The sequence below is a fragment of the Glycine max genome, chromosome 6 (assembly GCF_000004515.6).
Source record: "Glycine max cultivar Williams 82 chromosome 6, Glycine_max_v4.0, whole genome shotgun sequence".
NCBI classification, from domain to species: domain Eukaryota; kingdom Viridiplantae; phylum Streptophyta; class Magnoliopsida; order Fabales; family Fabaceae; genus Glycine; species Glycine max.
In genome coordinates, this window is record NC_038242.2 from 48,990,174 (window position 1) to 49,003,074 (window position 12,901).

The following is a 12,901-nucleotide window of genomic DNA, read 5'->3' on the forward strand; positions in this document are numbered from 1 at the left end:
CCCATCGATTTCATAAGATGACTCATCCGTTTCATAAGGTGCTTAGTCAAATCAGATCATACATATCTATTCCATCATCGATTTATTTAACAACTCGAACTAATTAGTGTTTGATTCCTGAATCAATAAGTCGAACCAACCAAGTCGAGTTTGATTACTATGGTATAAGGTGTGCAAGCATCCATACAAGTTAATCTTTATAAGAAAAATTATAATAAAACATAAGCTTCCTCAAATTCCTTAGCATATTAATCACTATAAACTATAAAGTATAGAGGTAATATGCTTCTTAAGACAATTTCAAATTTTGCCATAGTTTTACCCTAAAACTCAATTTGATAGAAAAAATGAGAGTTGCTTTTACAAACGTTCACAGAATGAAATTATTCAAACTTAAATTTCTAACCTAACCTTTCATTCAAACTCAATCTTATTCTATTCTCTACGTATTGTTCTACTATACTCAGCTTTTCATTGAATATCCAAGCGGAAGCCTTGAAAAGAAAGAAATTTTTACTACCTTAAACACTATACTTAGCAACTTAGCAGACCAAGTGCCGCGCGCAATTGGCAGGGTTCACACTTCAAGTCGGCTTTACACAATTGTCCCCATTTTCAAGGGGCTGTGTTATAGCACAATCAAATGAATCACTGTTTACTGGTCTGGTGTCAAAATCTCCCTCTAGAAAAGGGGATCTTTTCCTATCTCTGGGAAAATTATTCTCACATTTTACAACTTTAAAAGCATACTGGGACAATGACCTTGGAATTTTCCATCGACAATGGCCTTCACTGCTTAATGAGGTTCCTTATGACATATGGAAGTATGCCTCCATGGTTGAAGTAATCAAGTTCGACCTGAAAATACAACAGTGTTATGTTACACACCAATGAAGATATAAGGTTGATTGGATGGATAAGAAAGAGGAGAGGGAGGAAAGGTCATGGGTTTGATCCTCCCTACTAACAAAAATTAATAATTAATATTTGCCGATAAATAAAATGTTACACACTAATCCAAAGGTTATCATGGGAGCAAGTAGCTTTAGTAAGCAACCACGATAAAAGGTTCTAAAAATAGATCAATGAAAAGCTTAAACTACCTCAGTGTCAAAGCGTACTGTGCAGGTGAAAGATTTTCCATTATCGGTTGTGACTGTCACATCTTGGCCAGGCCTAATCTCACTGATTTTACTTGGTAGGTCAATTGAATAACGTTCATGACCAGTTAATCCCAATGTGTCCGCATCCTCACCGGGTTTGAAGCAAAGAGGAATGATACCCATTCCTACCAAGTTACTACGATGAATTCTCTCGAAACTCTTGGCTATCACAGCTTTGACTCCCTATTGTTGAAATGCAATTGTCATCAGCCACCAGGAATATTAACCTTTATGCTTTAAGAAAGAAAAATAGGAAATTCAATTTAATCGCAAGTTATTATAATATATAAAGGAACTCACCAGTAGCATTGGACCCTTGGCAGCCCAATCTCTAGAGCTTCCACTGCCATATTCAGCTCCAGCCAGCACAATGGTGTCTTGCCCAGAAGCCATGTATCTCTGCCATGAGAGAACAACTCCAGGGAATTAGAAACTCAAACAGAGCTAAAATTAATGATGGTCAATGGGATTCACTAATTCTCTTTTTTCTTTAGAAAGAGAGAGAAAGAAGAAAAAATGGAATTGTATTTAATGCATAATATGCAGGGGATTTAGATTTTAGAGCCACAATAACGCCCTCCACCACGTCATTAAAGGATTGCTACCAAATCATGAGATAATGTTCAGCTGCCCTAGTCAGAATATCAAGCTTTGCAGTGCTTATAACTAAAAGTCTCTGTTATCTATTGGAACAAGCAATACTCGATAGTTGATACATGTATGAAAGTAAACGAATTTCTTAGAAGTGTAGTAATTAAAAAAAATGTCAAAAAAACATTTTCTGCTAGTATTTTGAAAATAAAGAAAATCATCATCACCAGAAAATATTTATAGAATACACTAATACAGTATGTTTTGCCATTGGAAAAGCTCAAAAGCAGTAAATAAAAACATGCCATATTTGAGTAGGACATAGGAGGACATAACTCACCGTTGCTGCATCAAACACGTAAAGCTTTTCCCCTGTTGGAATGTGAACTGTCTTTGGACCAACTTCCCCTTTCAAGAGCTTGTTAACAAGGCGAATGTTGGCAAAAGTTCCCCTTGCCATCACCTCATCATTGCCACGACGACTTCCATAAGAATTGAAGTCCTTGCGTTCCACCCCACGCTCAACAAGGTATTTGGCAGCAGGACTATCCTTGTGAATGCTTCCGGCTGGAGAAATATGATCAGTGGTTATACTGTCACCAAAATTCAGCAGGCAATAAGCATCTTTTACACCATGAGGTCCAGGAGGATCCATTGTCATGTTCTTGAAGTATGGGGGTTCATGGATATATGTTGAGTTGGGATCCCATGAGTACAGAGCATCAGCAGGAACTTGTAGTTGATTCCACATTGGGTTCCCTTTGGTAATAGCCTCGTATGTACTTCGGAACATGTCAGGCAACACACTGGATTGGACAACCTACAAATAAAAGTCACCCAAAGTTAATTTTGCAATATATGACATAGTATATTTAGACTAAATTTTATATATTACGCAAATTTGATAGTCCACACACTCCAAACCAGGTAGAGGATATGACGGCATGGACGAATTGGTAGAGCAAATTAGTCAAGGGCCTTGGACTTGAAAGGTTTCCACTAGAAAGAATAAAGGGACACATGAAGGATCTCGATGAGGAAGTTAGTAACAGAAATGGAAAGAGAGAGAAGGATAGGAGCTAGCAAAGCTAGTTATAGGGGGGGATGAGAATTTTGATGCAAATTTCAGCAAATGTGTGGGGTTGGACTTGATTCTGGCAATTGGTGGATATTTTCTTGCATTTTTATTCACTACAATTACTAGTATATCCTTCTGGTGTCCAAGAGGTATTCACTGTTTCTGTGTAAATTCCTTAGTTTTATAAATTAAAAAAAAAATCCAGAAGTTGAGTGTGCTTAGAATTATCAAAATTAGGCATCAATTACCTCAGCAATTTCTTCAGTAGATGGCCAGATATCCCCCAAGTAGACATTCTTTCCATCTTTCCCTGTCCCAATTGGCTCCTTCTCAAAGTCAATGTCAACCTGGAAATTTGACCCAAAGGTATATATGAAGGTTTTATTTTTTTAACTTAAATTTCATCATCATTTCAATAAAAATAAATAAAATAAGTATCCTTCCAACTAAAGAAGGTTCTAATAATTCTTACAGTCAATAAATAAAAGAACATTTGAAAATTGGAAAAATATTAGTTCATGATATTACATTATCTGTCACTGTCAGGAAAAAATATATGAATACCAAATTTCATGGTCAGACACTTTTTCTCTACACAAAAACAAAGACCAAAATAGTAGTGCCTATTTGATTTGAGAAAACAGGATTTTATTGTTTTCCATGCTTGTACAAATTTTTGAAAACATAAAACAAAGTGGCATTTTTTGCAATTATTTTTGAAGAAAAATGAAAACAGAAATTTTTTTATCAAACCAAACAGGTCCTTAATGTTTCATATGCACACACGTGCAATTATTATTGTATGTTTGAGTCCATAATTAGACTTCTGGATTACGTATCCAAAAAAGTTAGATAAAAGCCACCATATTGGTTATGAGAAAACTAGAAAGGATTGTACAAAGCATTTGTAATCTACTTGAGTCCAAATACATTACACATAGTCAAGTCTGCTTATTCAGACATACAAATGAGAATGATGCAGATTGTGTAACTAACTAGCAGTCAATAGACTCAACAGCTTGTGAGTAGCCTGCAATAATTTTATGATTTGTCTGTTTATTTACTTACAAAGAATGAATCAAATAACTATTACCCTTTACAAAGAGAGAAGAAAATCAGATAATATTATAGAAAAAGAAAGAACCAAAAAACAAATTATATACACATTATGATTATGAATTAGACATACATACCGTGCCAGCAAGAGCATAAGCAACAACTAGAGGAGGAGAAGCAAGGTAGTTAGCTCTTGTCAATGCATGTACTCGACCCTCAAAATTACGGTTCCCAGACAACACAGCAGCTGCTACAACGTCTGCATCATAACACAAAAAATGAAATCAACAAGGCAATATAAAGCAGAATATGTCTAGGAGACTAGAAGGGTATCTAAAGGTATAAAAAAGAAGAAAAAAAATATTTGAGGAAGCTAATATATATCAGTGTGTCTAGGAGACTGGTAGGATATCTAAAAGTTACAATCAAGAAAATAATTATCTAAGAAAAGTAAGTGTTGCAGAGAAATCAGCTTCAGTTCAAGTTGTATTTTGTTACAAAATATGACCATTTTCTGAGATGGCAGAAGCAACGGACTCATCCAGCTCTCCTGAATTGCCAATACATGTAGTACAGCCAAATCCAACAATATGAAAACCTTGTTCATTTAGATATTTTTGCAGTCCACTGCCAATAAAACAGAAACAAATACAAAATTAGAATATATTTTCCCTAATTTGTGCAGAGGGGAAGTGACTACATTATAATACAAATCACTGCATAAGAAGCACAAAATACCTCTGGAGTAGATATTTTGTAACAACTCCAGAGCCTGGAGCAAGACTTGTTTTAACCCAAGGCTTGACCTGGCAAAACAGTGAAAACAGTAAACAATTAGAATCAAGAAAAGAAAAGAACCACACAATCTTTTCCTTTTATTATGCTAAGCGAAAAAAGACACCAGAAGATAAGGACTCCATCCTGAAAAGGAGAGAAGTAGCACTGTTACAGTTTTTGATATTATTCTATAAGTGCCTAACCTTCAAACCAAGCTCATGAGCCTTTTTTGCAACAAGACCAGCACCAAGCATTACACTTGGGTTTGATGTATTTGTACAGCTTGTGATTGCAGCAATCACAACACTGCCATGCTTGAGCTCTGCTGGCTGCCCATGGAAATCAAATTTTGCAACTTTTCCTTGTGCCTCTTTTGGTATAGCAAATCCCTGTATATGAAATGCAGTATCTTATATTTATATAAGGTTCTCATCAGACAACAGTCAATGAAACATGGATGATTACACTTCTGCATATTCAATTACAATGAAGAAAAAATGTCTTATACTGTGGGAGATCCCCTCCAGCCATTTACATGGATCTCCCAAACACTCATTTTGACATCATTGCTGCTGTTAAGGTCCCCAGAACAAAGTCTTGCAAAAATAGGAACATGAGTCATAGATAAGAATGAACGAGTCTTGACTTTTTCAAAGGCCAGAAAACATATCATGCATAAGTGGTCACTAATAGCTTGGTGCTCAAGCTAGTGAGAGCCACCAAAAGTTGATAAATATAATGAACAGGTGAATGGAACAGAACTGATGTTGATGAAGACCCCGATATTAGTAAGATATCAACTGCTTTGGGCATTGAGTAAGTTGATGAAGCATTAAAAAAACGGGCCATGTATATTCTAAAGATGTTTGCAAATGACGTTAAACAATTTTTAAAAAATTGAGAAAAAGTGTTGATGTTTTATGTTTAGTTATTTTAACAAAATGATTTTAAGTTCGTGTGAGAAAACCAATTTGTATTAGAAGTAACAATTTCAACTATGAAAATCCATGTAAGCAACCATGGACAATGAAGCAATACTATTAGTTTGTCCATTACAGCAGACAAATACTGAAAGTGAGACTGAGAACCCAATTAGCATTTTATCACAAAAACAAATGGGTAGGAAATAGCAATTTTTCTTACAACTATCAACAGTTAATTTAACATATAGACTACAGAATTAATTTTTCTTCTTATAAGACCAAAACATAAAAAAATAAGGTTTTTTAATATCACATTATTACTAACCTTAAACCCAACTTTGTTATCAAGACAAGCATGCCAGTCGGCCTTCATTTCTTTCAAAGGTACCCGATCATGTGGTCTACAAAGAATATCATTTAGTATGAATTATTACATTGTTAATAGGATAAAAGTTGAAATAAAACCTACATAGCAATACAGGGAAACACATGAAAGATACAGGATCTTACCTCTTTGGTCCTGAAATGCATGGTTCAACATCAGAAAGGTTTAATTCAAGATATGATGAATACACTCTGTCTTGTTGCGGCTGAATTTATTGAAAATAAATTAGCATTGTATACCTCCAACATATATGTATGCATATGTCATTTTGTTAAAAAGGATAAGTGTATAGGGCAATGGCATTCTACTAATATTACCTCATTATAGTCAACAAACAGTTTGTTTGCCCTGAGATAAGACTCTATCATGGCCACCTGAATCAAGACAAAATGAAGATCAATAGATCTATAAGCACTTCACATCAGAATATAATAAATGAGTTTGATATATGGTACTTACAGTCTCATCACTTCTTCCTGTTAACTTGAGATACTGTAATGTAACATGATCCACAGGGAAGAAGCCCATGGTGGCACCATATTCAGGAGACATATTGGCAATAGTGGCCCTGTCAGCCAAAGATAATTCACCCATACCATCACCTAGAGAACAAAGCAAATAACTATTAATCAGCAAGGACAATCACTATAAGTTGGAAAAAGGAAGGAAAAAATATGCAACAGTAGGCCTCAAGAGAATTTAATTACCATAAAATTCAACAAATTTCCCCACAACACCATGCTTTCTGAGAATTTGAGTCACAGTTAGAACTAAATCTGTTGCTGTAACACCATTGTGTAGTTTTCCAGATAACTTGAACCCAACAACACCAGGCAAAACCATGCTCAGAGGCTGTTAAGTATCATAGCACACAGCAAATCAATCATCACACTTCAAGATAAAGAAAATAAATAAACACTTCTAGAGAGTCATATACGCCATCAAAATTCATTAATCAGTCGTGTTTTGAATAGAATTAAGATTGGCATTCATGGCAATACATGTTTATATATCAAGATCACAGGGTAATTTACCTGACCAAGCATTGCTGCCTCAGCTTCAATACCTCCAACTCCCCATCCAGCAACACCAAGCCCGTCTATCATAGTTGTATGTGAATCAGTCCCAACTACACTGTCAGGATAGAGTAGGCCCTCATTGTTGAATACAACCCTTCCAAGATATTCAAGATTGACCTGGAATTCCAGACATCAACCACAAGTCCCCAACATTAATGATAAAAAGAACAATTAAATTCCATGAAATCATTTTGCATTTTTGTTTCCAAACTTACCTGATGTACTATACCCGAACCAGGAGGAACAACAAGCATGTTAAGGAATGCAGTTGACCCCCATTTAAGAAAAGCAAACCTCTCCTTGTTTCTCTGAAATTCAAGCTCCATATTGGCCTGCACTGCATTATCTGACCTTGTAACGTCAACTTGAACTGAATGATCAATGACAAGATCCACAGGAACCTGTCCACAATTATAGCTTAGAAGTTAGAGTACTTCTAACAAGCATAAACTATAAGAAAAATATGTCTAATACGGTGTTTTCTCAAACCCAATAACTACATAGAAAATGGAGTTAGTTGACAAATTTTGTGCGGGTAGTCACTCAAACTTTGAAGTACATTTAAGTCAAACTAGTTTAGAAGAATTTCCATCATGTTTTATTTATATGAAGTTTTCCCCACTAGTCTCCTCTTCTTCCTCTACTGTCTACAATTTCAAAAATGATTCACCACACAATATTTGTCATTAAATTAATCAAATTTTAGACATGTAAGTATAATTTGACATTTAAGATACTAGTTCTATCTTGATTAGTTCTGACCCTTATAAAAAGATTGCCAAACTCCACCAAAAGCTATAAAAATAAACTAGGGCAACTAGATATATTATTTTTCAGATACTATCAATTACAGAACTTTTAGCAGCTATAATAAAAAGATGGCATAAATGGCTACATCTAGATAAAAGCTAATTTTTCTTAAATGAAGGAGATTCAAAACTTTTTTTATTGTGAATAACAAATAAGATGTAATATTACAGAAGGAATTATGAGTTCAAAGTACATGTATTACTCCCTGATGTAGAGTTAAAAATTTGAAATCTCTTTGGTGATTGTGATCAATGAATTTATACAGAGCAAAAGCACATGCTAGAGTACGAAAGAAGCATACCAGAGGGTTGATCTTATTTGAATCACTGCCAAGCTTATTCATAGCATCACGCATGCAGGCCAGGTCAACAACAGCCGGGACTCCAGTAAAATCCTGGGGAAAGGAAATAAGTTCAAAAGAACAAAACATATTACTCATTATCACCCATGCCTAGCATAGCTATTTCAATATATCCAGGTTCCAGAAGTTAACAAGATACCTGCAAGAGAACACGAGCGGGCTTGAAAGGAATTTCAACTTGCTTCGTAGAATTATTTTCCCAGTCGAGAATCTTCTCAACATCTTCTTTTTTGACTTGAAAATTGTCACAATTACGAATGGCAGATTCAAGGAGAATTCTGATGGAATATGGTAACCTGTCTGTTTTATACAGGCAAAAAAGTTGATACCATCAGTAACAAAACTGTCACACACAACACAAGATAAAACAAACATGAAAGTACCAACATCATGTATTTTAATCAAGACTCCATCACATTTAACAAATAACATGTTCAAACCATGAACAAAATCAGGCTAAGCAAAGTTAGCAAATTACCAATTCTCGGATCATTGAGAGAAGGAAGACTGTAGAACTTTCCAAACTCGCCGCCACCAGGCTTTGGGAGACTGGTCAAGTTTCCTTTGAAAGGATTTTCATTGGCTGAAATGAACAATAATAGAACACAAAATTCAGCACTAGACATTAGAAACATACTCGCGCATTATAAATATAAATTCACACAATGACAGCAAGATAATGCAAATTACACTACTCACTCAACCAAACGAGATACATTATATCCTTGATTTTAAAGAGTTTAATAGACATACACTGTCACATGTAAAAGTTTTTACACTTGCTAATGGCTATCAATAAGAAATTTTCTTTTTTTTCTGTAAAAGTCAACGATCTTATCATTTTTTTTTTGTTGACCATGATATTTGTACCAAGTTGCCTCTACCGAAAACAGGGACAAATTGGACAAATCTTCGTCAGAATCATGAGCGTATACAAAGGTGGGGCAATATTATCATATATGATAGTGTATGATTAGACGACGGTTTAGTGTAAAAAAACATTTACACAGAAGGTGGATATATCATTTATTCTTTTAAAAAACTGGGGGGGGAAATCACTACAACGGTCAACGCATACTCGAATAGGAAAGCTAAACAGAATACAAAAGAATAGATACGAAAATGCAAAATTCAAAACGTAAATGGAAAAATTAACAAATAAGAGGTCAAAAAAATAAAATAAAAGCCAAAGGGTCTAGCTGAGTGACTTGGTTGAGTAGGTGCGTGAGTTGTTATGAATTCTCTCACATTTTCTTCAATTCCTAAGAATAAAAAATTAAAAGAAAGGAAACGCTTCAAAAATTGTGAGAGAAAGGAGTTGTGAAGCACCCATGGTAGCGATTTGGCGATGGAAGCGTTCGACGACGGGAGCGACGGCGGTGATCGGAGGACGGGGAGAGAGCGGAGAGGTGGAATGGAGGCGGTGGCTCCAGCGCGGAACGGAGCAGCGGAGGAGGGAAGGAGCGGCGGAGAAGGAAGAAGTGCGGGAAGCGAAGGTTCTAGAAGGAGAAGGAGAGGGAAAGAAGAGTTTAGGCCTGGTTGCTCTGAGGAGCGAAGAGACCGTTGTTATATACATGTTGGTGACGATCAGTGATCACGCATTCGGAGGCAGGAAGGATAAGGATGGGTGGTGGCGGTTTTGTTTTGTGGCGTCTTTTGCTGCAACGACAACGATAGAGAGATGGAAGGGTGTGTGAATTTGAACTAGGGCTGCGTGCCTTCGTGATGACAATTGATTGGGATGTTATAGCAATGGCAACATTGAGGCTGAGTTCTATTAACTACTACTGTGAGGTGACATAAACTATGCTACTTGTCTACCAAGTACCCTTTTTAAAAGTATATGAAATTAAGATAGAGACTCTTTAGTTAAAAAAAGTAAGATTTATCAAAAATGTATTTTTTTAATAAATTTTAATCAATAAAAAAAGTGCATAGAAAAAGAGAAATTAATAGATACTTTGAATCAACGTTGTTTATGATTTTATTTAATCTCTGTGTGACACATAATATAGTTTCCATAATTTATGAAAAAAATAATTATATTTAATGTAACGATGAGTTGAGAGCTTGTTAATGTTTATTATTATGAAGAATTGAGTTTAAGTGTTTAGCTAATATTTTAGTTTGTGTAATAAATAATATAAGTATTTATTTATATAACTAAAATTTATAATCATGAATATTTTTTAATATATAAATTATATTAAAACTGTGAAAAAAATAGATAATTTTAATTTTATAATAGTTTTTAAGGATATGGATTTAACAGTTTTTAAACGATCATAACTAAAAGGCTAGAAATTATAAATTTAAGAACTAAAATTAGATTTCTAAACTATAAAAGACTAAAAAAAAAAGTTGTAGTAATGATAAAGAATAAAAGGATTTTCTTTTATTCTAGAAAATGTAAGATAGAATTTTACAATAATTTATATATTTTATTCAATCAATTAAGAAGTTAAACCTCCTTAACTAAAAGGATAATTTAAAAGTTAAGAAAATGATTATAACGTTTATGGTTAGAAGAAAATATATAAAAATAATATTATTAATGCATTGCTATTTATTATTTATGTCCATAATTTGTAATTTTATTCCCATAATTAACGTGTATAAATGTTTTTATATGCTCCATAAGTGATATAAGTTAAAATGAAAAAAAAAAAGTACTACTAAATTTTTGGGGCACATCAAATAAATACTTTGAAAGAATTATTGAATGATAATATTGAAATCGAAATTTTGATTAATTTTTTATCTATAAAAATCAAAAATAACATTAAAAGATTTATAATACTCATTTACACGTTTTATTTAATCAAACTGAATTAGTTTTTGACTAATTAAATATTATTATTATATTTTATTGTCTGTTATTTCTTTTATTTAAATTTCAAAAGCTAAATGTCAGTGATAATATTATTGTGATTCTTAATTAAGATTATTTAAAAACATATTTTACATTTGACTTTACAAATTATTTTAAATGTAAAAAATAAAAAGAATCGTGCATCATTTAATATTTATGCATTCTTGAGTAATTGATAATTCATTCTATTTCTAGGATCAATTATAAAGTTGTCGTAGACGTAACTAACCTCTATATTAGATGCCCCTATATATCAAACCAAATCAGATTAATAGAAAGACGACAAAGTACATTTAATTTTAGTTTGTCTAATGCAAAGTGCCCTATATACAACGTTGATTATTTCTAAGTCAGCTCTCTCAAATAGGTTGCGTAATCTTAATTTTTTGTTTCTTTTTTAAAAAAAAAAAGATTTTTTTTATTTTGCTATGATAAAACGAGGTGGAATTTTGTTAGGTTTTTAAAATTTGTAATAATAAATTAATGAGCTATATACCAGTTAATCGCATTGAAACAATGTTATATTAATAACAATCAATTAATGAGAATTAAAATTATTTTACTGTTGAAAATGCTATCCGGTGAACTTTACCTATTTTCAATTTTAATAACTACTAGTTATTTAGAAAAAAGACCAAGGGATATATATACTATATAAAATTTAATATTTTTATTTCTTGACTGTGTCATTTTTCTGTCTTTAAGTTTTCTTCATCTTCAAAATAAATAAAAAATCTTTTAAAGACATAAAGTTATTATCAATTTTACATTCGGTCTTTTTAAAAAGTTAGATTTTTTTTAAATAAAAGGTTTGCTTTCGGCCCTAAAATTCTTACACACGGCCCTGGGGGCAGGGTGCCCAGCACAAACGTTGACATTTCTCTACATTTTTTTTATCTGTGGTCCTATGTACAATAAATAATTATCTAATTTATCAGTATATTATATAATCTTTTATGATATATATAAAAAGTAATTATCTAATTCATCATAGTATCATTTTACTACCTCTCGGATTAAGGTTGTCCTTCTCGATGCACCTAGTATATTAGTATCATTTTTAATGTTCCCATTAAATTTGGGTTGAATTATTTCAGGTTTTTATTTAGTAATGCTGCTAGTGTAACTATTGTTAGTAGTTTATTATCATGTTCATTAAAATTATTTCACTAGCTATATTGGTACAAATATGTTGGTTGAGGTGTCTCAACATATTTGTGAAGAACTTTCCAGGGTAGCGAAGAGGCAATCCAATTTCCATTTCCATTTTCATTTTGCCTTGATTTCAATAAGTTGATTAGGAGTAACATGTTGGTATTTAAAAAACAAAGAGACTTAATTTCTTAAAGGTAACTCACCAAACGAAAATTCTTAAATATTCCAAAATCATCGCCTTATTAGAAAATTAATATTCTAAGAATTAAAAAAAAACATATATGAATCCATAACAACAATATAAATAGTCATAGTTGTAATTAAATAAAAATAAATAAACTTTTAACGGTTGACATAGAGAACAATTAATATAATGATTTTTCTCAATTAAATTATTAGATTACTTAAATTAGATTTTATGTTTCTCTTTCAAATGAAATAATGAGATGTAATTTTGATTTTGGTGTGTTGAGTGCTATATAATCATGTTTATTGCTTAGAACTTTAGACTATTAAAATTTTTATTATCTCTTAACGGATAAATTTAGATTTCACTCATTGATATGTCAATTTCCTATTGGTAGTCTAATAAGCTCCCTAAATTACATCACAAATATATTAACCCATATAAGTGTGATGAAGGCTATGGTG

General features: G+C 32.8%; 1 protein-coding gene across 1 annotated transcript; it reads right to left on the reverse strand.

The window, feature by feature from the left end:
* Positions 1 to 316: 316 nt before the first annotated feature.
* Positions 317 to 9,994, reverse strand: LOC100793264 (aconitate hydratase, cytoplasmic). The gene is made up of 20 exons (XM_003527445.5): positions 9,553 to 9,994; positions 8,702 to 8,806; positions 8,363 to 8,523; positions 8,164 to 8,256; positions 7,268 to 7,453; positions 7,008 to 7,169; positions 6,681 to 6,825; positions 6,433 to 6,575; positions 6,291 to 6,347; positions 6,099 to 6,178; positions 5,914 to 5,989; positions 4,869 to 5,054; positions 4,627 to 4,694; positions 4,397 to 4,515; positions 4,026 to 4,147; positions 3,081 to 3,179; positions 2,095 to 2,574; positions 1,464 to 1,562; positions 1,104 to 1,346; positions 317 to 858 (listed from the first exon to the last, which is right to left on the reverse strand). The coding sequence occupies exons 1-20, from the start codon at positions 9,797 to 9,799 to the stop codon at positions 790 to 792; spliced, it is 2,940 nt and encodes a 979-aa protein (XP_003527493.1). The 5' UTR covers positions 9,800 to 9,994; the 3' UTR covers positions 317 to 789.
* Between the last annotated feature and the right edge of the window lie 2,907 nt (positions 9,995 to 12,901).

Coding starts and splice junctions, on each gene's coding strand:
- LOC100793264 (XM_003527445.5), bottom strand. CDS start 9,799: ATGTATATAACAACGGTCTCTTCGCTCCTCAGAGCAACCAGGCCTAAA. Junction 6,179..6,290: donor TGTTTGTTGACTATAATGAG/GTAATATTAGTA, acceptor CAATAAATTCAG/CCGCAACAAGACAGAGTGTA. Junction 1,347..1,463: donor CCAAGGGTCCAATGCTACTG/GTGAGTTCCTTT, acceptor TTTCAACAATAG/GGAGTCAAAGCTGTGATAGC.